Source organism: Physeter macrocephalus, chromosome 12 (assembly GCF_002837175.3).
Source record: "Physeter macrocephalus isolate SW-GA chromosome 12, ASM283717v5, whole genome shotgun sequence".
Classification (NCBI taxonomy): Eukaryota; Metazoa; Chordata; class Mammalia; order Artiodactyla; family Physeteridae; genus Physeter; species Physeter macrocephalus.
The window spans coordinates 64,828,622-64,848,975 of NC_041225.1; the positions used below are offsets into that span (position 1 = coordinate 64,828,622).

General features: G+C 44.1%; 1 protein-coding gene across 1 annotated transcript; it reads right to left on the reverse strand.

Annotated features, from left to right (window-relative positions):
* Positions 1-5,952: 5,952 nt before the first annotated feature.
* On the reverse strand, positions 5,953-20,072 carry LOC129392608 (follicle-stimulating hormone receptor-like). Its single transcript, XM_055088849.1, has 3 exons — positions 19,924-20,072; positions 11,472-11,657; positions 5,953-7,186 (listed from the first exon to the last, which is right to left on the reverse strand). Exons 1-3 carry the CDS (start codon positions 20,070-20,072, stop codon positions 5,953-5,955), a joined length of 1,569 nt encoding a protein of 522 aa, XP_054944824.1.
* Between the last annotated feature and the right edge of the window lie 282 nt (positions 20,073-20,354).

Here is a 20,354-nt window from a genome sequence, read left to right on the forward strand (position 1 = left end):
CTTCAGCAATATTTTTCCATTACTAATCCTTTAAACCAGATCATGTTACATAGAGCCCTGGGAAGTCTAAACACCATGGTATGACTAGTGGACCTTTCTACTGGGATCTAAGACTGAGGCCATTCCGTGTTTTGAGTTGAACCCTTTGCAACAAGTTGAAAGCATTTTAAGCCCGAGATGGGCAAGTTCTAGCCCAAAGAGACACAGTCTGGGCCTGGCTTCCTTCCACAGTGCTCCTTTGTTTAACTTGTCCTGCCCTTTTCTCTCTCCTCCTCCTCATGTCTTCCTTCTTCCTATCCTAGTGCGTTTCTTTTGTTACTTTTTTTTCTTTAATCTATTCTCCTTTTTCTTTTCTACATCTTGCCTCAAACAGGGCATTTCTTGGGCAATGTCTGACTCTAGTGTTTGCTTTCAGATCTTAGAAACTTTTTTTTTTTTTTTAAAGGGGAGTGGTAGCTGATGAGGCAAGGGAGGAATTTTTTTTTAAGTTGTTGTGGCTAGGAGTTTATTAATTTTATTATTTTTGCTGTGTTGGGTCTTCGTTTCTGTGCGAGGGCTTTTTCTAGTTGCGGCAAGCGGGGGCCACTCTTCATCGCGGTGCGCGGGCCTCTCACTATCGCGGCCTCTCTTGTTGCGGAGCACAGGCTCCGGACGTGCAGGCTCAGTAGTTGTGGCTCACGGGCCCAGTTGCTCCACGGCATGTGGGATCCTCCCGGACCAGGGCACGAACCCGTGTCCCCTGCATTAGCAGGCAGATTCTCAACGACTGAGCCACCAGGGAAACCCGTGAGAAACTTCTAAAGTTTGTTCCAGGGAGGAGTAGAAGAGACTAACATGGGGAGGAGGAGTGGGCCTGGGTGGAGGGAGAGAGGAGAGAGGGATGAGGACACAGAATGTGAGATGTCAGTGTGCCGTATGCATCTGACCTTGAGCCTCACGGTCTTCATCCCACGGGAGGGGATCTGAATTCACTCAGGGTGGAGGATGAGGTTGCCATCATTCCTCCCGCTGTAGCTCCTCCTCTGCCACCCTGGCTGGCAGAGCCATCCTGCTGCCCTAGAGGCTAAATATGGCAGAGCTCCATTGTCCCACCTCCCTTACAGCCAGGCTAGTAATCTTCAGGAATGGGTAGGAAGGAATGTATGCTGAGGGTCTTTGGGGAGACATTTTCTCCCCTTGAAAAGAAAGGTGCATGGAGGAAAGACCGCTCTGCTTTGTTTCTGGATTTGTTCATGCCTACCTGTGGTGTCTGGAACTGCTACAGCAACCTTGCTACCATGAGGGAAGCGTGGCTGAATGCTCCAAGGATGGCGGGGCAAAAACATGGATAGGTCCTAGGTCCTTGAGACCATTAAGCTGCCCATCCAAGTCTGGAGCATCTTATATAATTGGCCTCATTACTTAAGGTATTTTTAGTTGGAATTTCTGCTGCTTGCAGCTGAATGAATACACTTTGATGAGCACCAGCGAGCATGACCTCATGGTTGGGCTTTATTTTGTGCTGACTTTTAGTTAGTTTCTTTAATGTTATATATTAAACAGACACAACTTTCTCTGGATTTGTCCTCTTTATCTAATGCTCTCTTCCCTCTCTATCTGGATCGCTATCCAGAATCGGAAACTTCATTCTTTGCTTGTCTCTATAAATTTTCCTAATAAAATGAAATACTTCATAAACCCAAAGCTTGCAGCTATCACACTAGAATAAAAAAATCAGTTTCAGTGATGTTTTTCTGATTTTCTCATGAATGCTAAGTGATGCTGGCCTAAATAAGGCAGAGTATCACTTCTGGTATGATCTGTTATATCTTGCTGATGCAAGCACAAAAAGGGCTTTTCCTCTTGTTTTATTCCGCCCCCCATGTATCCCTTCCAGAAACAGGGTCTGAAGGGTACCTTATATTTAACGCATGGAGCCCTGTGGTGAAATACAGTCTCCAGTGCCATTACCCCTCCTCCCATTATTGCATCTGAATGTGGCAAGATAAAAATTGTTTATTAATCTGTATACCCAGTTCATCATTTCACTCTGTTCCCTAAGAGCTTCTGGATTTACTCATTCCGTTTCTTTGCTCTGACCCCTCCAAGGAGGATCCTATACTGTCTGACAGCGTCTTGGGATTCAGTGAAGGAGAATCGGGAGGAAGGGGGCATTGAGGAGGGAGGAAGGTGATATGAGAGGCTGGCCAGGGTGGGACTGAAGGCGTTCGTGGTGGGTTAAAGTTTGAGGAAAGATAGATGGGAGCAGGTCCAGGTTGAGGTTGGGGGGTGGGAGGTAAACATGCAGGGCTGCCATTCACCCAGTTTGTATCAGGATGGCCCCATGGCTTGCTCACAGCCAGGGTTCATTCTGAGATCAGTACCTGAGTTGTAACAGTTGTTAATATTTTGAATATCACCTCTGGAGACGTGTGTACTTTAAGAAATCTCTGGGAGATATTGGCCCTCTTTATGGTGTTCAGGATTATAAATAGAAGTTTTAGAAAAAGAACAATTTGGGATAACATTTTGACATTTCTTTGGTTTGTGTTTCTTTTCTTTATTTTTTTCTTTTTCTGTTCCTTTTCCTTCCCCTTTCCCCCTTCCCCATCCCCCTTTCTCCGTTTTCCCTTCCCTCTTTCCCCTTTCCCCCTTCCTTTTTCTTTTATTTTCCTGGGTCACCACTTACACTGAAGCATCACTCTGGGAGGTGCAGACTAGAGGTGTTACCTGTATAGTTACTGTTTAAGGGGAAGAGTAACTGATACACTGGACTCCAGTTGTTTTTCATTCAAATACAGGAAACAGAGAAAGTGTTTTTCCCTTAGGACTTGTCTGAAGGGTTTAGAAGCACTGAATTTAGCTACCTATAAATATATTTGCTTACTTGAGAAAAGTCTTCTCTCTTACCAGGAAGTGTAGTGACAGAGTAATGCAACAAAAGTCTTCTGAGCTTCTCTTGGTGGAAGTTTATCTTTGAACATATTCTTGACTCTCAGAACCACTGTCTGTTAAACCACTGGGTCATCAACAGCTATGCTGTGAAATAATTAACACTGTATCCTGTTTTTCATTTAACTGCTACTTGCTTTTGAGTCCAAATTTAGAAATACATCCCCTCTGTCCACAAACAAGGAAGGAAAATGATTGCAGATGGAGTTGGGAGAGCCCAACAGTGCGGCAGTGTGGCATGGGGACCTGGGGAGGAAAAAGCTAAATGAAAATGCTTCATTTTCACATAGCTCTAGACCTGTGCTCTCCAATAGAAATATAACATGAGCCACAAACATGATCCACTTAGGTAATTTTACTTTATTTATTTATTTATATAGGAGTATACTTGCTTTACTATGGTGTGTTATTTTCTGCTTTATAACAAAGTGAGTCAGCTATACATATACATATATCCCCATATCTCCTCTCTCTTGTGTCTCCCTTCCACCCTCCCTATCCCACCCCTCTAGGTGGTCACAAAGCTGATCTCCCTGTGCTATGCGGCTGCTTCCCACTAGCTATCTATTTTACATTTGGTAGTATATATAAGTCCATGCCACTCTCTCACTTCATCCTAGAGTACCTTTCCCCATCCCCGTGTCCTCAAGTACATTCTCTAGGTCTGCGTCTTTTTTCCTGTCCTGCCCGTAGGTTCTTCATAACCTTTTTTTTTTTTTTTTTTTAGATTCCATATATATGTGTTAGCATACGGTATTTGTTTTTCTCTTTCTGACTTACTTGACTCTGTATGACAGACTCTAGGTCCATCCACCTCACTACAAATAACTCAATTTCATTTCTTTTTATGGCTGAGTAATATTCCATTGTATATATGTGCCACATCTTCTTCATCCATTCAGTATGGAGGTTCCTTATAAAACTAAAAATAGAACTACCATACGACCCAGCAATCCCACTACTGGGCACTTAGGTAATTTTAAATATTCTAGTAGCCTCGTTAAAAGATATTAAAAAATAGATGAAATTAATTTTTAAATATATTTGTCTCAGTATGTCCAAAATAATATTGTTCCAAGATGTAATCAATATCAAAATTTTTGAGGTACTGTAATTCTTTTTTCTTTGCACTAAGTATTTGAAAGCCAGTGTGTCTTTTACTTATAGCATGTCTCAGTTCAGGCTTGCCAGATTTCAAGTGCTCAATAGCCACATGTGGCTAATGGCTACTGTACTGACCAGCTCAGCTCTGTACTATTTCTGCGATACTTATTCCATTTTTCACTCATGCTCATAATAGATCAAGATGGTGCCAGGTCACATCAGCAGAGATGATTGCTTTTTCTTCAGCCCTCTAAGGACTCCCCTGTTAATGCATTTGGGACCAACTTTTGAAATGGGGCAAGAGAAGGAAGGATTGGCTTTGACATGGAAAGAGGATACTCTCCGAGGAGACTCAGAGCTTTGTGGGCTGGTCATGGCACAGTGCTTGATGGGGATTTGTGGTTGGTATCTATGATCCAGATTATCCAGTTGGAGACAAAAGTGAAAATAGATAGGGGAAGTATAGTTATTTATCAGGAGTAATATGATGTGATGGAATGAGTTCTAGATCATGGTCGGGAGAACTAGGCACTAGTCCAGGCATTGATCTGGGAGGAGAGAAGTAAATTGACATTCAACAAGCCTATTACAGCATCAGGCACTTTACACCCATTTTCTTTTCCAATCTTATAGTAAGCCCAATAGTTAGATAGTATAATCAAATCCCATTTACAGAGGAAGACACTGAGCCTAGGGAGGAGGAGTCCTGGCTTATCACGGAGTAAGAATAAAATCTCAGCTCCGATTCCAAAGCTGCTATGTTTTTAACATTATAATCCATATGCACGCCATATAGGTTGTATCTTCTATCAGGGTTTGACTGAAGAAGCAAAAGCAGTCATGCATGCATGTAGGTATATATGGGGTAAATATTTGTTACAGGGAATTGGCTTACATGATTGTGGGGATTGGTTAAGTGGTCTCTGTAAGGATGTTGTCTCTACCTCTGATGCTAGAACTTGAAGTCCATAGGGCAGGCAGTCATAAAGGGAAGACCATGAGTATGCTTGAAGCCAAGCCACAAGCACGAGACAGAACCCCACAAGGTCAAACTGAGCTCCATTTCTGTTATTGTGGCTTCTGACCTTGGTGATGGAAGTGTTCTGCAGCAGTTGGGGTTCTTCATCATGGAGCTAAACACATATACTTGGCTTAGGAGGCAGAGAACCTGAAGAAGATTTCAGGGGATGGTGCAGCCATTGCAGGCCCAGCTGTTGCATCACAGCAGTGAACTGAACCAGCAGATGAGCAACAAAGCATGAGTGAGAAAATGGCTGCAGCTTCCCTTCCACCCTCCTATTTTCCTGAGAATTATCCCTGTGGCCCACATGGGAAGCATATAAGAAAGGGAGTTCTGGCAAGTGTCGTTCAGCCTACTCAAGTTGACACATTACAAAGCCATCACATTGGTGCTAAGTAGATATTCGTTGAGTGAATGAATGAATGAATGAATGAATATTGTGCTGCCTCTCTTGGAAGTTCCCTGGGAGTCAGAACACTTAATTTTGGCTCTGCCTCTTGTAAGCCAAGCAATTTTGAACAAGTCACTTAACCCTTTGAGTCTTGTGTTTCTCATCTATAAAACTCCAAGAATAATTCCTGTTCTGCCTGTTTAATAGGACTTTTATAGGGATCGGCTGAGATGGCCTGAACAAAAGCACTTTGAACATTTATAAAGGATAAAACAAATGTGATGTAGCATTACGTTATTTTAATTATTAATGTTGTTATTAATACTTCAGCTTCCTAATGAATCACATGGAGTTAATAGTTTCTGACTAATTTACCTTTGGATGTGCCAGGAAGATTAAATTAGATGAAGTACGTGGAAGTGCTCTGTCAGCTATGCCATGGCATATTCTTCAAAGGCAAGACTTAATTGTCATTCAACACTCAGAAACATTTGCACGGTGTGTTTTAGTTCTGGGCTAAATGGCTTAGGGGGATAAGAGTGTAATTGGAACCATCGGTAACCCTGGGAGCTGGAGGGCAGTGGCCATTCCTTGGATGAAAGTTGTGAGCAGTGGATGAGGTTTCTGTCCTGTAGGTCTGGGCTTGCATTTCATAGCAGCCAAACTTGCTCAGCAGAATGAAGAAATCCCTGCGGAAGTTCTTGGTGAAGATAGCGTAGAGGAAGGGGTTGGCACAGGAGTTGATGGGGTAGAACAGGACCAGGAGGATCTTTGACTTGGACACAGTGATGAGGGGCACCTTGAGGGAGGCAGAGATGGCAAAGAAGGAGATGGGCGCCATGCAGAGGAAGTCAGTGAAGATGAGCATGGCCATACGCTTGGCGATCTTGGTGTCACTAGAGGAGGACGTGATGTTGGGGTTTCTCACCGTGAGGTAGATGTGAGTGTAGCAGCCACAGATGACCGCAAAGGCCAGGACATTGAGCACAAGGAGGGACATAACATACAGTTGCGACCAGGGGCTGTCAACATCCATAGGCAGGCAGACGCTCACCTTCATGTAGCTGCTGATGCCAAAGATGGGAAAGAGGGCGACTGCAAAAGCAAAGATCCAGCCCACCAGCATGATGCTGGTAGCATGGCGGAGCTGTACTTTGCGTCCTAGCTGCATGGCATGGGTGATGGTGTGCCATCTTTCCAGTGTGATGGCTGTCAGAGTGTAGACTGAGAGCTCACTGGCAAAGACAGTGAAAAAGCCGGCAGCATCACAGCCTGCTCCAGTTTGCCAGTCAATGGCGTAGTTGTGGTACTGGCTTTTGGTGTGGATATCAACTGATGCTATGAGCAGCAGGTAGATTCCAATGCAGAGGTCGGCAAAGGCCAAATTGCACATAAGGAACCGGGGGACTGTGAGTTTGTATTGGCTGGTCATCAGGATCATTAGCACTAGGATGTTCCCAGTGACGGCCAGGATGCTGATGAACCATATCAAGACTCTGAGAATATCATACCCCATGATATCTTCACATGGATTGAATGCATCTGGCTCGGGGGAGCAAGTCACGTCAACCGCTCCATTGCATAGGTCATAGTCAAATTCACTGTACATCATGTCAAATCCTTTGGCATAGCTGGACTCATCGTCTTCTGCCAAAGAGACTCTCTGACCCCTAGCCTGAGTCATATCATCAACTTCTTGCCTTAAAATAGATTTGTTGCAAATTGGATGAAGGTCAGAGCTAGAAAAATACAAAAAGGAATAGAATCAATTTGTTGGATCCAGAATGGCAAATATATCACTGTCTTTACACGGGGCAGAGAGTGGGGTTTCTTCCTGAGAGTTTTTTTTTTTTCTTCTAACAGTTTGTCTGCCCTTGAGGCTAAACTCAAGGGTTAATGCTGCTTACTGTAAATGAACAGAACAATTTGTGCATATATTCCTAGAGTTGGATGGCCCACTGGGGAAGCCATCTGGCCACAACCTGAATGTGGGGAGGAAGGCGCCTGGACTAGCTCAGCTTTGCTGTTAAGTGCAAATGATTTACAGACCTGGTATCAACTCCACCCCCACCCTTCCCCATCTCCATTCAGCTCTCTCTTCATATGCCTGAGTAGGGTATACCCCCTTTCCTCTACTCTAAACTCCAGTCCTGGAAGATCTGGACTGTTCTCTGACTCAAATAAGAGTTTATTTTATCTACATAAACTAGAAGATCAGAGTCTGTAGTTGGTTCCCAGCCAGCCCTGTCCCTGGCTCTTTGGTACTCAGGCTACCAGGAGGTCTGCTAATTTGCCTGAAATGTTACTGAGGGGCCTATTCTTTATTATTTCACTCCCCAGGGGCCACAACAAGCCTCAGGCATGTATTTGTCTGCAAGGTAATCCTGGCTCTCTCACATTAAGTGGTTCACTAGTGAGTGCCCAAAAGGGCAAATGCAGGTGCAAGGGGGCCTAATTTATTCCAAGATTGTAACTCATTCCCTGAGGAGCTGGCTCTTCTCGGGCTCACATTTCTGTCTTAGCTTTCCCTTTAAACCCCAATGTACAAGAGGCCTCATCAACAGAATAGAGGCACTTCCAGAAGGGATTTGAATGAAAGCCAGATGGTAAATATTCTATCCAGACAAGTGGATAGTGCACGTAGAGCCAGAGGGTAATAGTTCTGTTTTGAAGCAAAAGCTTAAGGAATGGGAATGTTTCACATTGGGGCTTCTTTTGGATGGAAATGCATGTGTACGTGTACACACACACACACACACACACACACACACACACACGTACACACACACACACACACACACACACACACACACACACACACACACACACACACACTGCATTTCTCTGGGGCCTTAACATAATCTCTTAAGTGAGTGGGGAGGTGAGCGTTAAAACTCTTCAAAGACCTCCCCTCCCCAATAAGACGGAGACAGTGACTGGGGCGTGGAGGAGGTAAAGATTCCATTAGGTACTATACGATGAGGGCTGGCCGAGTGTGCCAGCAGACCCGGACTGAACTTTTCCACATCAACCTCTAGGAGAAGGGGCTGTTAGTGAGAACCCTCTCCTTTCTCTCCCCTCCAGAAAGTGAGCTGAATTGCCAGAAAGTCATTTTCTCTTGGATCAAGGGACTCCTTTTTTTTTTTTCTTCCTGGATAATGTGTCATTTGTTGTTTTAGAGACTGATAGAGCTTCTCACATCAGTCACACTCTACACTAAGGAGGTTAAACAGTTAACATACGTGTAATTGAAAATGTGCAGAAAATCTTTTGGTTTAGTCAGAGATCTTACAAGAAAGGTGAGGCAAGTTCAGAGATGGGCAAAGAGGGGACAAGAGAATCACTTTGTTTCTTATTCTAACTCCCAACTCCTAAACCCTGTCATTGGATTAGCGGCAGCCCAGTTCTAGGAACAGGAAGTAAGTAACCTGGTGCCAACAGACTGTGATTCGGTTCACTGAAACGGATCTGACTAACCATCTAGACAGACACAGCCTTCAGTTCCCGGGGCTTATGTTGGCTTCAGTGAAGATGCTTATTTTTGATACTGCTATGAACATATTTTAAATATAGATGCTTCCCTTTCCTGAAACAGAAGTGACCCAATGACATGAGTGGGGGAAAGGTAAACAATGTATGTCTCTTAGAGAAGAATAGAAAGAAAAATGGAAGCAGGGGAAATAAAATCACGCCTCTGCAGTACCTTGGCAAATCCTAAGTATTATAAAGAGTTGAGAATTCAGTTTGGGGTGAGGTTAAAAAGTAGTACTCTTGCATCCCAATAAATCAATGAACATATACTTGGGAAATGCATGGCAGAGTGGCTGAGAGCCTGAGCTTTGGAGACAGACAGACAGACCAGAGAATTGGATCTGAGTTTGTTTGGTGTTTGTCAAGTTATTTACTGGCTCTGAGCCTCACTTTCTGCCTTTGTGAGAAGGGAATAAAAATGGTGTTTTTACCTTTGTGAAAATTAAATGAGATAAAGCTGCAAAGTATTACAGTGCCTGGCAGTGAGTACTTGACAAGTATCAGCAATATGAAGAGAGAGGATGTGGTTACTTACTGAGTTCATGTTGAGGTCTATGCCCTATGTGAGTACTTAATGAATATGCCACAGTGCATCAGTTTAAAATCTAGCCAGGAAGAAAAGGCCTAAATACAATAAATAACAAAACTAGAGCAGAATATCAGTGCAAGCTGAGTATGGACATAACTGGTTAAATGACAGATGAGGGGCATGGTTAACAAGGTCTTTCCATGAAAGTCCACGAGGTCCATTGGCCAAAATGTCACAGTCACAGGGGCCTAACATTTACACTTCAGGCATTATTTCCAAACGGGGATTGGAGGAACAATTTCATCACACAACTTTAAACTCAAATTTCATTACCTAACCACACCTACAGTTGTCTTCTGAATAGCAGAACCATATTGTTTTGGGTTTGTGAATTTGTTAAACATAAAGACTAAACACCATTGCTATTTTTGTCACCCCATTTTGGCATGTCTTCCTAGAAGAGGCGTGGGCCTCTCCGTTGCCACACCTGACAAGCCCTGATGTAAGTTACAATAGGGACCTAGAGAGGGTGAGAGCCCGTTGCTCTGGAGGGATCAGGGAAGCCTTCAAGTCACGGTACAATGTAAGGCAGATGTGGAGATGTCTAGTCGGGAGAACCCTGAGGCCACATCTACACTACGAAGGGGAATCTGAGCAACCGAGGGAGAGGATATATTTCTCTGGTGTGTGGGCGCTGAGGCAGACAGCACATGATGTACAGCTCCTTCAGTGGTCTTAACGTCCTCTGAGATTTCTCCTGGGGGGTATTTAGTTCCAGGGTTTTGGCAGTGAAATGGGTATCTTTCTTGCCCTGGCTGGAATATCTCTTCCTGGAATATAAAAGAGGTGGGCCTTGCTGCCTTAGCCCAAGCCCTTAAGAATTCTAGTCATTAGGAAGAAATCCCCTGGCCCTTGAGCTAATCTGCGAGGAGTGTCTGATTCTGGAGAGTTCCCCAATGATGCATGCTAATTCTGAAGAGCAGCCCCTTTTCTGCAGATCCTTTAAATGGGTCTGAGTGTGGACTGCTAGTTAATTTAGGGTGTGTACTGTTTGGTTGTTTCACTTTGCTTTAGAGTAGGGGACACGTCTGCATGTTAAGGTTGAATAATAGAGACTGCGTTAAGCAGTGAAAGAGCATCCCAGAAGCTGTATTCGTGCTGGGCTACTGTACAAGAGTGGGAATGAGGCGTCATCTGATTGAGTGCCACTGTGTGGCGTGAATTTTATCAGTGAGTTTAGGAGAGGCAGAAAGCTTTGAGAAGCCCTGATACCCAATAAACTATATCTCCAGTGGATCCTTTAAATATCTGCACATGTAATCTCTAAAGTACTCCCTCTCCACTTAAAAAGTGGGTAACTTTTTAACCAGTTACCCACTAGGACTTGGCTTTGTTTGGATTACCCTCTGTAATTTGGGGTTCCTGGAACCTGAGCAGCCTGGAAAGCCAAAGTGAACAGATGTCACAATCTTAGTCCTCCTCTGAGGTGCTAAGCTCCAAAGATGGGTTAGGGAGGTTTCGAGTTGCTGGGATGTGTTGCGGGTGTGTGCATCAGTCTTTGCTATGGCATTTATGCTTCTCCCTTCCAAAGCTGACTTTGATGGTCCCTGGCACACTTATGGGGTGCAGAGTTTGGAACGTGAAGGATAAATCCATGTCGGGACAAAGGGAAAAGGGAACAAATATTTATTAAGCATCAGCTGCGAGTCAGGCTTGCTTGGTGTTTTTCATGTTAGCTCATTTAATATTTGGTAGGTAGCCTACCATGTGGGTAGCCCTGTCCTGTGAGCCCATTTTCCAAGAGAACACTAAAGCTTTGATCTAGACTATGCCTAAGGGATTTCATTGTGGATGCCTCTGCCGGGGGATCCTCTTCATGCCACACAGGTGTAGAAGCTGTGGACCAAGGTCTGCGTTGGAGAAATGCCCGAGTCGGGCTCAGGGGCGGACACGAGAAGACTCACATCTGCCGCCTCCAGTTGGCAAAGATGCAGCAGTGGCTGGGGTAGGTGAGGCTGGCCTCCACGAGTGTGACAAAAGCTTCCAGACTGGGGAGCTTTTTTAAGTTGTAAGTTGACTTGGCCCGCAGCTTCTTAAGATTTCCTAAGCCATAGCTAGGCAGGGAATGGATCCTGGTTCTTGAAATATCTCTGTAAGGAGAAAAAGTAAACATAACCTGATTACTATGGGCCTAACATTTTCTGCTCTGTTAGCCGTCAACATAGCAGCCACAGTAGTGATATTTTTACATGGGTGAGGAGGGAGACTCCAATTCATCCGGCACGCCTTGTTCAGGTCAATATTTGGCTAAAGGGACATTTGGCCCTTATATTTGTGGTAGGAGGACATAGATAACATGCCACTCTGTATCCTGGATGTACTTGCGTCCTGGCTGATCTGGGGCTTAAATGTATCTCTTTCCCCTTCCACAGTCTATCTATAGAATAGATACCCACGAATTTACATAGGACCGAGGAAGTGAGATCATTTCCTCCTCACCATAAAACTAGATGTAAAAATATATCCAGTGAGCTGGGGTGGCATCTGTGGCCATATTTCAGAAAAGGATGCAAAGAGAACACACCATAAGGCGAAAAGGTATCTGGTGGGCAACAGAGGTACCCTCAGTACAAAGTCAAAGTGGCAATAGAGAGTGGTGGTGGTGAGCGTGGCATCCACAGCCAGACTTGCCTGCTCGTGTACCCTTCCCCTCTATCTATCATACCTACCTCAGAGGGTTGTTGTGAGAATTAAATGAGCTAAAGTACATAGAGAACTTCCTGACCAACAGACAGCACTTGATGACTGGCAGCTGTTATCAGAAAACATCTCTCTCACACACACACACACACACACACACACACACACACACGCAGTTGTTCTTGCTTTGTCGGAGAGTCTCTGCCTTGGTGAACCAGGAGGTCTATATGGAAACCAGTGTAAATGGTCATTTTAACCAGGTCCCTGTCACTGGAGGGTTCCAGAGTCCCATCCTTTCTGGCAGCAACACCAGTGACATGGGCCATTTTCTGGCAGCACCGTTGGCAGCTGAAACCCTCAAAACAACCTGACCAGTGGGGTGGGAGTGAAGAGATTTAAACGGCATCAGCTTAGACCTGGTGGGGCCAGAAGGTTGGCTGTGAATGAGTGCTTCTGACGGAAGTGGTAGTGAGTGATGACCAGGATGGATTCATTTCAAGCATCCTTGGATATACTTGGTGAAGGAGAATCTTCTAATGTCTGCATTTCCTGTAAGTCAAAGCATTGGGCCCTAGGAGCAATGAAACTTGGGGGTGTGAATATATATCTGCTACCCCATATGTTCTCCTAGTCTGGCGAAAATTACTTTCTCAAAGCCTTGTTTTCATTGTGTCATTCATTCTCTTGCTCAAAAGTTTATAATGCTTCCTGTTGTTCAATGAAACCTACTCGTAGCTGCTGCCCTATCGTCACTTCCCTTTCCCAATCAAATTTCTTATACTAGTTGTCCATACTTGGTGTCACCATTTCCTCATTTCCCAGTCCAACTCAGTTTCTTCCCAGTCCCTAGAGAAACAATACACACTAAGGTAACTATGATGACCAGCACATCATATCCAGCGCTTTGTACTTCATTAGAAGTTCTAACCTTAGTTCTTCATTGGAAGTTCCTCTTAGTTCTAACCTTCTTGATTTCTCAATTACATTTCACCCATAAAACACTCCTCCTTCCTGAGACAGTCTTTTTCTTGGCATCACATTCTTTTCAATTTCTTCTGACATCTACTTTGACTTATTTCTGATTTTTTCTTTCTCCTTTTTCTATTGGAGATCCTCTAAACTCAGGCCCCTTTCTGACTGTACATAATCTTCCCAGGTGATCTCACCCACTTCCTTGGTTTCAGGTACCAGGTATATGCTGATGGCTTCCCAATGTATATCCCAGTTCAGATAGTACTTCTGAACTCCAAGCCCAGATAATCCATTGTCCATCAGATCCCACTCTTTTGATAACTTGCAAATATCAAAACTGAATTTACCATCTTCCTTGTAAATATGTTCGTCCTTTTGCTTTTCTTTTCTTAGCAAATGACTCCTCCATCTCCCCCTGTTGTTCAGGATAGAAGCCTGGGAGTCATCCTTCACCCCTCCCCCTCCCTCCCTCGGACTCAGTTTTCTTCTTCTCACAAGCCTAACTTTTACGTTTGTTTCAAATCGGTCCACTTTTTTTTGCCACAGCTTTAGTCTAAGTCACCATAATCTCTGCCTAGAGAGAAAGGCAACAGTCTCATAACTGTTCTTCTCATGACCATTGTATTAAGGTTCTTCAGAGAAACAGAACCAATAGGATATATGGAGATATATATGAGGAGATTTATTATGGAATTTGGCTCATGTGATTTTGGAGGCCGAGAAGTCTCATGGTATGCCATCTACAAGCTGGAGAACCAGGAAAGTTTGTGGTATAATTCAGTCAGAGACAAAGGCCTGAGAACCAGGACAGCCACTGGTTTAAGTCTCAGAGTCTGAAGGCCCAAGAACCAGGACCCCTGATGCACAAGGCCAGGAGAAGATGGATATTCCAGCTCAGGAAGAAAAGAAGCACATTTGCCCTTCCTCTGCCTTTCTGTTCTATTAGGGCTCTCAACTGGTTAGATGATATCCACCCACACGGGGAAGATGAATCTTCTTTACTCAGTCTATTGATTCCAATGCTAATCTCTTCTGAAAACACTCTCATAGGCACACTCAGAAATAATATTTTACCAGCTATCTGGGCATCCCATGGCCCAGTCAACTTGACACATAAAATTAATCATCGTGGCCATCTAGCTCTCTCTCTAATATTACACTGCAGATTGGGTGATATTTTAAAAATGCCAATTAATTGTGACTTCCTGCTTATAACTAGTCAGTTGTTCCCCATTACACTTCCAATGAAGTACAAAGCACTGGACATGAAGTGCTGGTCTTGCCTCACTTCTCTCACATCCGTTCTGTGCCCTTTTCTGTGTTCTGCTCTGTATTGCAGGAGAGGTGGCCTCCAAGGGTTCCATTTCCCAGGCACCCCCTTGTCAATCAGCTTTCGGTGGGTTCAGCAAATGGCACTGGTGGGACTGGAGGGTGGGCGGAAGGGTGAACTTAGGCATTTCTCATCCCTTCTTTACCTCAGGCAGCAGCTCCTCTGTGATTCCAGCTGTCATCAAACAGATCTGCTGAGGATCCAGCACCTACCAGTCGTCCCAGTTTCCACATCCTCACTGGGCCCTCAAGTCCTAGGACTAGTAGCAATAATCTCAGGACTGCTAAAGCCCTGCTTGATATTTAGACAAATTTACATTATCAGAGTTAAGGATTACCATTTATGTAAAACCTATGTATATTTTACTTAGTTCCCCTCCTTGTTAGATGCCAAATAGATCAAATTTGTCAGTGCTATTGTTCAAATACTTCAGTGTGCTTGCTGATTTTTTCACTTGCTTGTTCTATCACTCCTGAGAAAAGTACACTAAAATCTCCAACTATGATTTTGGATTGGTATACTACTACTTTAAGTTTTGTCAATTCTTGCTTTACATATTTTTGAGGATAATTTTTTAGGTACATATAAATATAGAATTTTTACATCTTCCTGGTGACTTTCTTTATATCTAGTTATATTTGTCTCCTGACTCTTTGGACATTTCTTCTTTGCTGGTTCCTTCCCAGACTCCAACTTTTAGACACATGGGCTCAGAGCCTAGCCTTCTTTTCTCCATTTTCACTTATCCTGTAGGTGAACTCCTTTAGTCTTAGGACTTAAACACCATTTATATGCTGATGTCCCCTCTCCCCTTTCAATTTTTATCTTGAGGCTGCTTTTCTCTCCTAAACTCCAGACTCATATTTCAGCTACCTCCTTATAATCTCTACTTGGATGTTGAATAAGAAGGTGAAGCTTTAGGTATTAAAAATTGAGCTCCCAATATCTCCCCAAACCTGCTCTACTTACAGCCTTTCCAGTTGTTCCTGCAAAAACTTGGAAGTCATCCTTGACTCCTCTTTCTCTCACACCCCACATGCAAACCCTCAGCAAAATAACTTGGCTTTACCTTCCACATAGATCCGGAATTTAACTACTTCTCACAACATTCATTGCCCTCACCATGAAGTAAAAGTTCTCGGTGTTCCAAGGTCTCTTGTCTAGTTCTTGCCTACGTATTCTAGTTCTTCAGAGCTGGGGGCCCTGGAGATAAGTGTCTGATCCATGAACCTTTCTTTGTCCTTGTGATGAGTCTTCGCTTTCTGCTGCTGAAAGATCCAGCTGTCCTGGCCTGTTCTCCACTTAGCCTTTACATTGCTCCAGAGCTTCTCAACTTTATTCTCTGCCCTAAAAAAATCTTTCTAGTTTCTCTCTTCAGGCAATTGCTCCTCTGACCAGTTCTGCTATTGATACTCTGGTCCTGGTGATCAAGTTCTTGTTTTGCCCGGTCTATGGGGTCTTCTTTTTTCCCTCAAATATGGAAGGGAGCAAAGATTGCCTGTTTTGTCTAAAACAGTTCAAGGCTTCCTCCAAGGAATGAGGTGAAGGTATAAACAAAGTGCTTCAGGAATAATTTAAACCAGGGCAATCATTTATTACCTGCCATCAACATTTTTCATATTTCTAAAATCAAGTGATACAAAACAGAAGACTATTTTTTCTTAGTTATGCCTTCCCTCCTTGATTTTAAAATCTACAAAAATCACAGTAATTGAATATTTCCAAAAATAAACAGATGTTTGTATTCTGTGCAATGCCATGGTATTCTCTCATTGACTCTGTAGTCGATTAAAGATGACTGTAAATTCTTTATACTCTTCCATAGAGGGTCTGTTTGCCCTTCCCTTGGATCCAGGCTGAACTGTGATGTCTTTGGCCTATAGTAGAGTATGATGAAAGTGCTGCTGTACCAGTTCTGGACCTTGCCTTTCAGAACACTGATAGCTTCTAAATTGGTCTTATAGAGCCCTAATCTGTAGTGAAAGAACTCTGATGCCCTGAGAGTGCCATGCTGGAAAAAGTCTAAGCCATGCACAGAGGGTTCTGGAGGACGAGATGCCGCGCGTGTGTGTGTGTGTGTGTGTGTGTGTGTGTGTAGAGAGGTACCAAGGAGCACAGATGCACCAGATATATGAGTGAAGGGTACAGCTTAGAGGAGACCCCCCAGACCCAGCCACCTGAGCCGACATCGCATGGATCAGAGACAAGCCACCCAGACTTCTAAAACATAAAACTGTGGGGAAAATGGAATGATTGTTTTAAGCCACTGAGTTTAAGGATAGCTTTTATGCAGAAATAGAGTCCCCAAACAGACTCTCATTGAAGTCTCTGAGATTCTCTCAACCCCATCATTTTTAACAGCTGTAGATGTATTTTTCCTTGAACGCCATTAAGAGTGCAATAGCACTATAGTCTGTATACTTTCTGCCTCTCTCACTTACCATCTTTTGCTGTATATACTAGCTCTTTGTATTTGCATTTTCTCTCTCCTGGAGGGCAGAGGGCTCCTTGCATTCTCAGCAGGGCCTTTCACATAGTAAGCACCCAGGAAATTGTTGCTTTGTTCAAAGATAGGCTGGGGAGTGGCACTGATAGGGGATTGGGAAAGGAACTAGATAGATCACCCCAGCCAGCTGTGATGTCTTCTGACCTCTAGCGCTTACAGAGACTCAGGTACCTTGTATTATCTCTTCTGTTGTTTCACACTATTCAGCTTTTCATGTATATTTGTTTTGTCTCCTCAGCCAGGTTTCAGATGCTCTGAGAGCAGGGATTACTAAGATACTTTTGTGTTCTACACGGTATTAATATTTGGCACAGAGCTGGGTTCATGAAATCTACTCAGTGGATACTTGTCTGATTAGCAGAGATGCCTCAGCATCATAAAATGAGAAGTTGAAGCAAGTCTTACAGAAGAGCAATTCTAAAGGGAGAAAGATGCAAGGCAGACTGAGAGAAAATCTGGATGTAAAGGTGGCTCAGCAAAACGGTGCTTCTGCAGCAGGCAATTATATGTGACTGAGAGTATCAAAGGAATCAAGGAAGAGAGCATCCTTGTGCAAAGTTTACAAGGAGATAGACACAGATTGAAGAATAAATAGACTAATGCGTGTGTGGGTTGACCTGCACGCAATCCGGTGACCAGGTGTTGGATGGGGAAGCCTGCTCCGGAAGCGTTGGTGTCTTTCTGTCTGCTGAGTGTTCTGGAGTTAGCTTGTATTTCGGGTTCCTCCTCATCACAGCTCCAAAATATGTGAGCTGCTGTCATTTTCACTAGGTGGCTTTGCTTCTGGAGGACTATGGCATCTTGTCAGTGTCCCGGGATGCCGAGCTTCTGCTGGTGGATATTGGAAGGGGGGAGTGGTTGGTAGGAGAGAGATGCAGGGTCGCTTAGAGTTTGGTAAAGCAAAAGTCTTTAGCAGAAGTCATTCCTGGGTGATAGGGAAATAAAAGTGTTTGTAGAAGTGTTTACTTCGAGCTTACTGCATACTTGCTGGGGTGAGCAAACATGGAAACTATCATAAGACTTTCATATTTTGGACTGGCAGAAAAATGTTTCTCTGGTATCTCCACGGATTAAGAAAAGTCCATAGACATTTATATCAGCAGGGGAAGGGGTAATCATGGGCTGGTGTTTTTAATCCTTGTCTTTCAGGCTGGTCTCATGCCGACAGTCTTTCTTTTTAAGGTGCCACTTTGGTTAACATTTCAGCACATGCTACATTCTGGCTGGTTTTGAGAATTTAAATCCTGAAACGTAGTACCAACAGGAGACTCGTAAGACAATGGCTGAAGAGATTTAGTAATCCTGAACTGTTGCAACGTTGTTAGGATTCTTGATTTTGAGATACAAAGTAAAAAGGGAAACGGCAGTCAGTAATAAGACACTGAGTCAGGAGAGTTAAACTGTGCTCTGTGCCCCATTTAATAAAGTGTGTTACAGCCAGTGCCACAAATCTGAGTTGAACAATTTCTATTTTTCCCAGCAAAGATATTGTTACAGGTCAATCATTTCCATAAGTGAGAGCACATTTCTGGTGTATACTACACTGACAGATGGCTAGAAGACCTCTCTTTCATGATCCCAGGCGGAATAAAAAGGCAATTTGCTGATCTATAGGACTGTGGGTACACTGGTAATGGAAGAGAATCATTCTTATACAAATACCTCAGTGTCTGAATCTGAACTATCAAATGAATCTGAGCTATAGCCAAATCAATTTGATAAACCATCAGAGTATGATTGTACCAGCTCCAGCCTGCAAAGGCAGTGTATTAAATTTTCCCCACAGGAAATGGTTTCCCAAGAAAACAGCAATTGCTTGATTGCTATCAAAAAAAAAAAAAAAAAAAAAAAGAAGGAAGGAAGGAAGAAAAAGAAAACTTGAGTGAGTTCAGACTATCAAGTGAAAACTCAGATGGCTACTGATGCTTAAGGTCAAGACTCATGAGGGGAAGGTCAGGATGCTAGACTGCTCCTCGGAAACTCAGTGGAGCTTGTCTGTGTGCCCCCTAGCTTTCTCTGCATCTATTTCTCTTTGCAGTGGAATATCTTATCCTTGCACCCTCAGGTGTTCAGAGGCTCCCTGTTTTGCACTCAACTAAAATTTTTGCCTTCAGGAAAGGAGTTATGTTTGGTTTGGGTTCCCTCCCCCTAACTCTTTTAGAATCCCTTGCATATATCTGCTGGGGACAAAACACTGAGCCTGCTGGGGAGGGAGATTCACCACAGTTAGCTCTTGGAGGAGATATTCTGGAGACCCGGCCAAGCTTCCCCATTCCCAGCACTGGTTCTAGGGCAGTGATTCTCAGTGTGCTTCCTGTACCAGCAACGTCAGCTTCACCTGCAAAGTTGTTAGAGGTGCAGGTTCTCAGGCCCACCCCTGACCTGCTGAATCAAAAATTCTGGGGGTGGGGATCAGCCATCTAGGGTTTTACAAGCATGCCGGGTGATTCTGATGCAAGGTCAAATTTAGAACCACGGCTTGAGGGCAGCGGAGGTGGCCCGTAGCCGAGTTCTGCTCTGGGATTTGCCCTCGCCTGACTCACCCGAGACTTGGCTCCTTCTCAGGGCCAGCCTGCACCCAGTGACTGTAGATGAAAAGGCCTGGCCCCTTACCTTAATTCAGTCAATTTTGAAGGGCCATCTTAAGGCCAGAGCTCCCCATAGGATTAGCGGAAGCTTCTGTTGCAAATGCATTGTAGTTCAACTTCCCCGTTAGCCTGCTTCTGCGTCCATCAAGCACTCCCCACGGACTCCAAGAGCACTCTCCAGTAAACCTTTTGCATGCAAACATCCACATCACAGTCTGATGTTCTGGGAGGGTAATCTGACCCAAGCCACGGTCACAGCCCTAACCTGAGCCACATCTACTGTGGTCTGCACACACTCCTTCTCCAACCCATGAACCCACAGCACCAGCGTGGGCTGGTCCTCTGCACACACTAAACAAGCAGCTCTCAGGCCAGGGTTTAGCGGGGGTTGGCGCATCAGGTTGCAGAAGTAGGGGATGGGATAGGCCTTAGAGTCCCAGGTTAGCAGCCAGAGAGGCTGGTAAGACATCTGCGGACTAACCTGAAAGCCCCCAAAAAGGAGGCTTGTTGTTAAGCTGATCAACCCTCTTGCCTGTAAGGGGAGGAGAAGGAGACCAGCAGTTACAGGCTGGGCTTCCGGCCAGGATGTTGCACGTATATCCTCATGCATTGAAATGAAAAGATGTAGGAATGTATTATCGCTCTCTACCTTTTTAAGTCATGGCAAGTGCTTCATAATTCCTTTGGATTTTCTATAAATTTTATTCACTGTTTCTGTGGAAAAAGGGTGGAAAACGGGCCTGTAACTCGA

Bases quoted from the DNA above. Each gene is read 5' to 3' on its own strand.
- LOC129392608 (XM_055088849.1), bottom strand. From the start codon at position 20,072: ATGTCTTACCAGCCTCTCTGGCTGCTAACCTGGGACTCTAAGGCCTAT. The intron at 11,658-19,923 runs GTGGGTTCATGG...TTCTCCTTACAG, and splicing joins GACCAGCCCACGCTGGTGCT to AGATATTTCAAGAACCAGGA. The intron at 7,187-11,471 runs GTGAGTCTTCTC...GTATTTTTCTAG, and splicing joins GCCAACTGGAGGCGGCAGAT to CTCTGACCTTCATCCAATTT.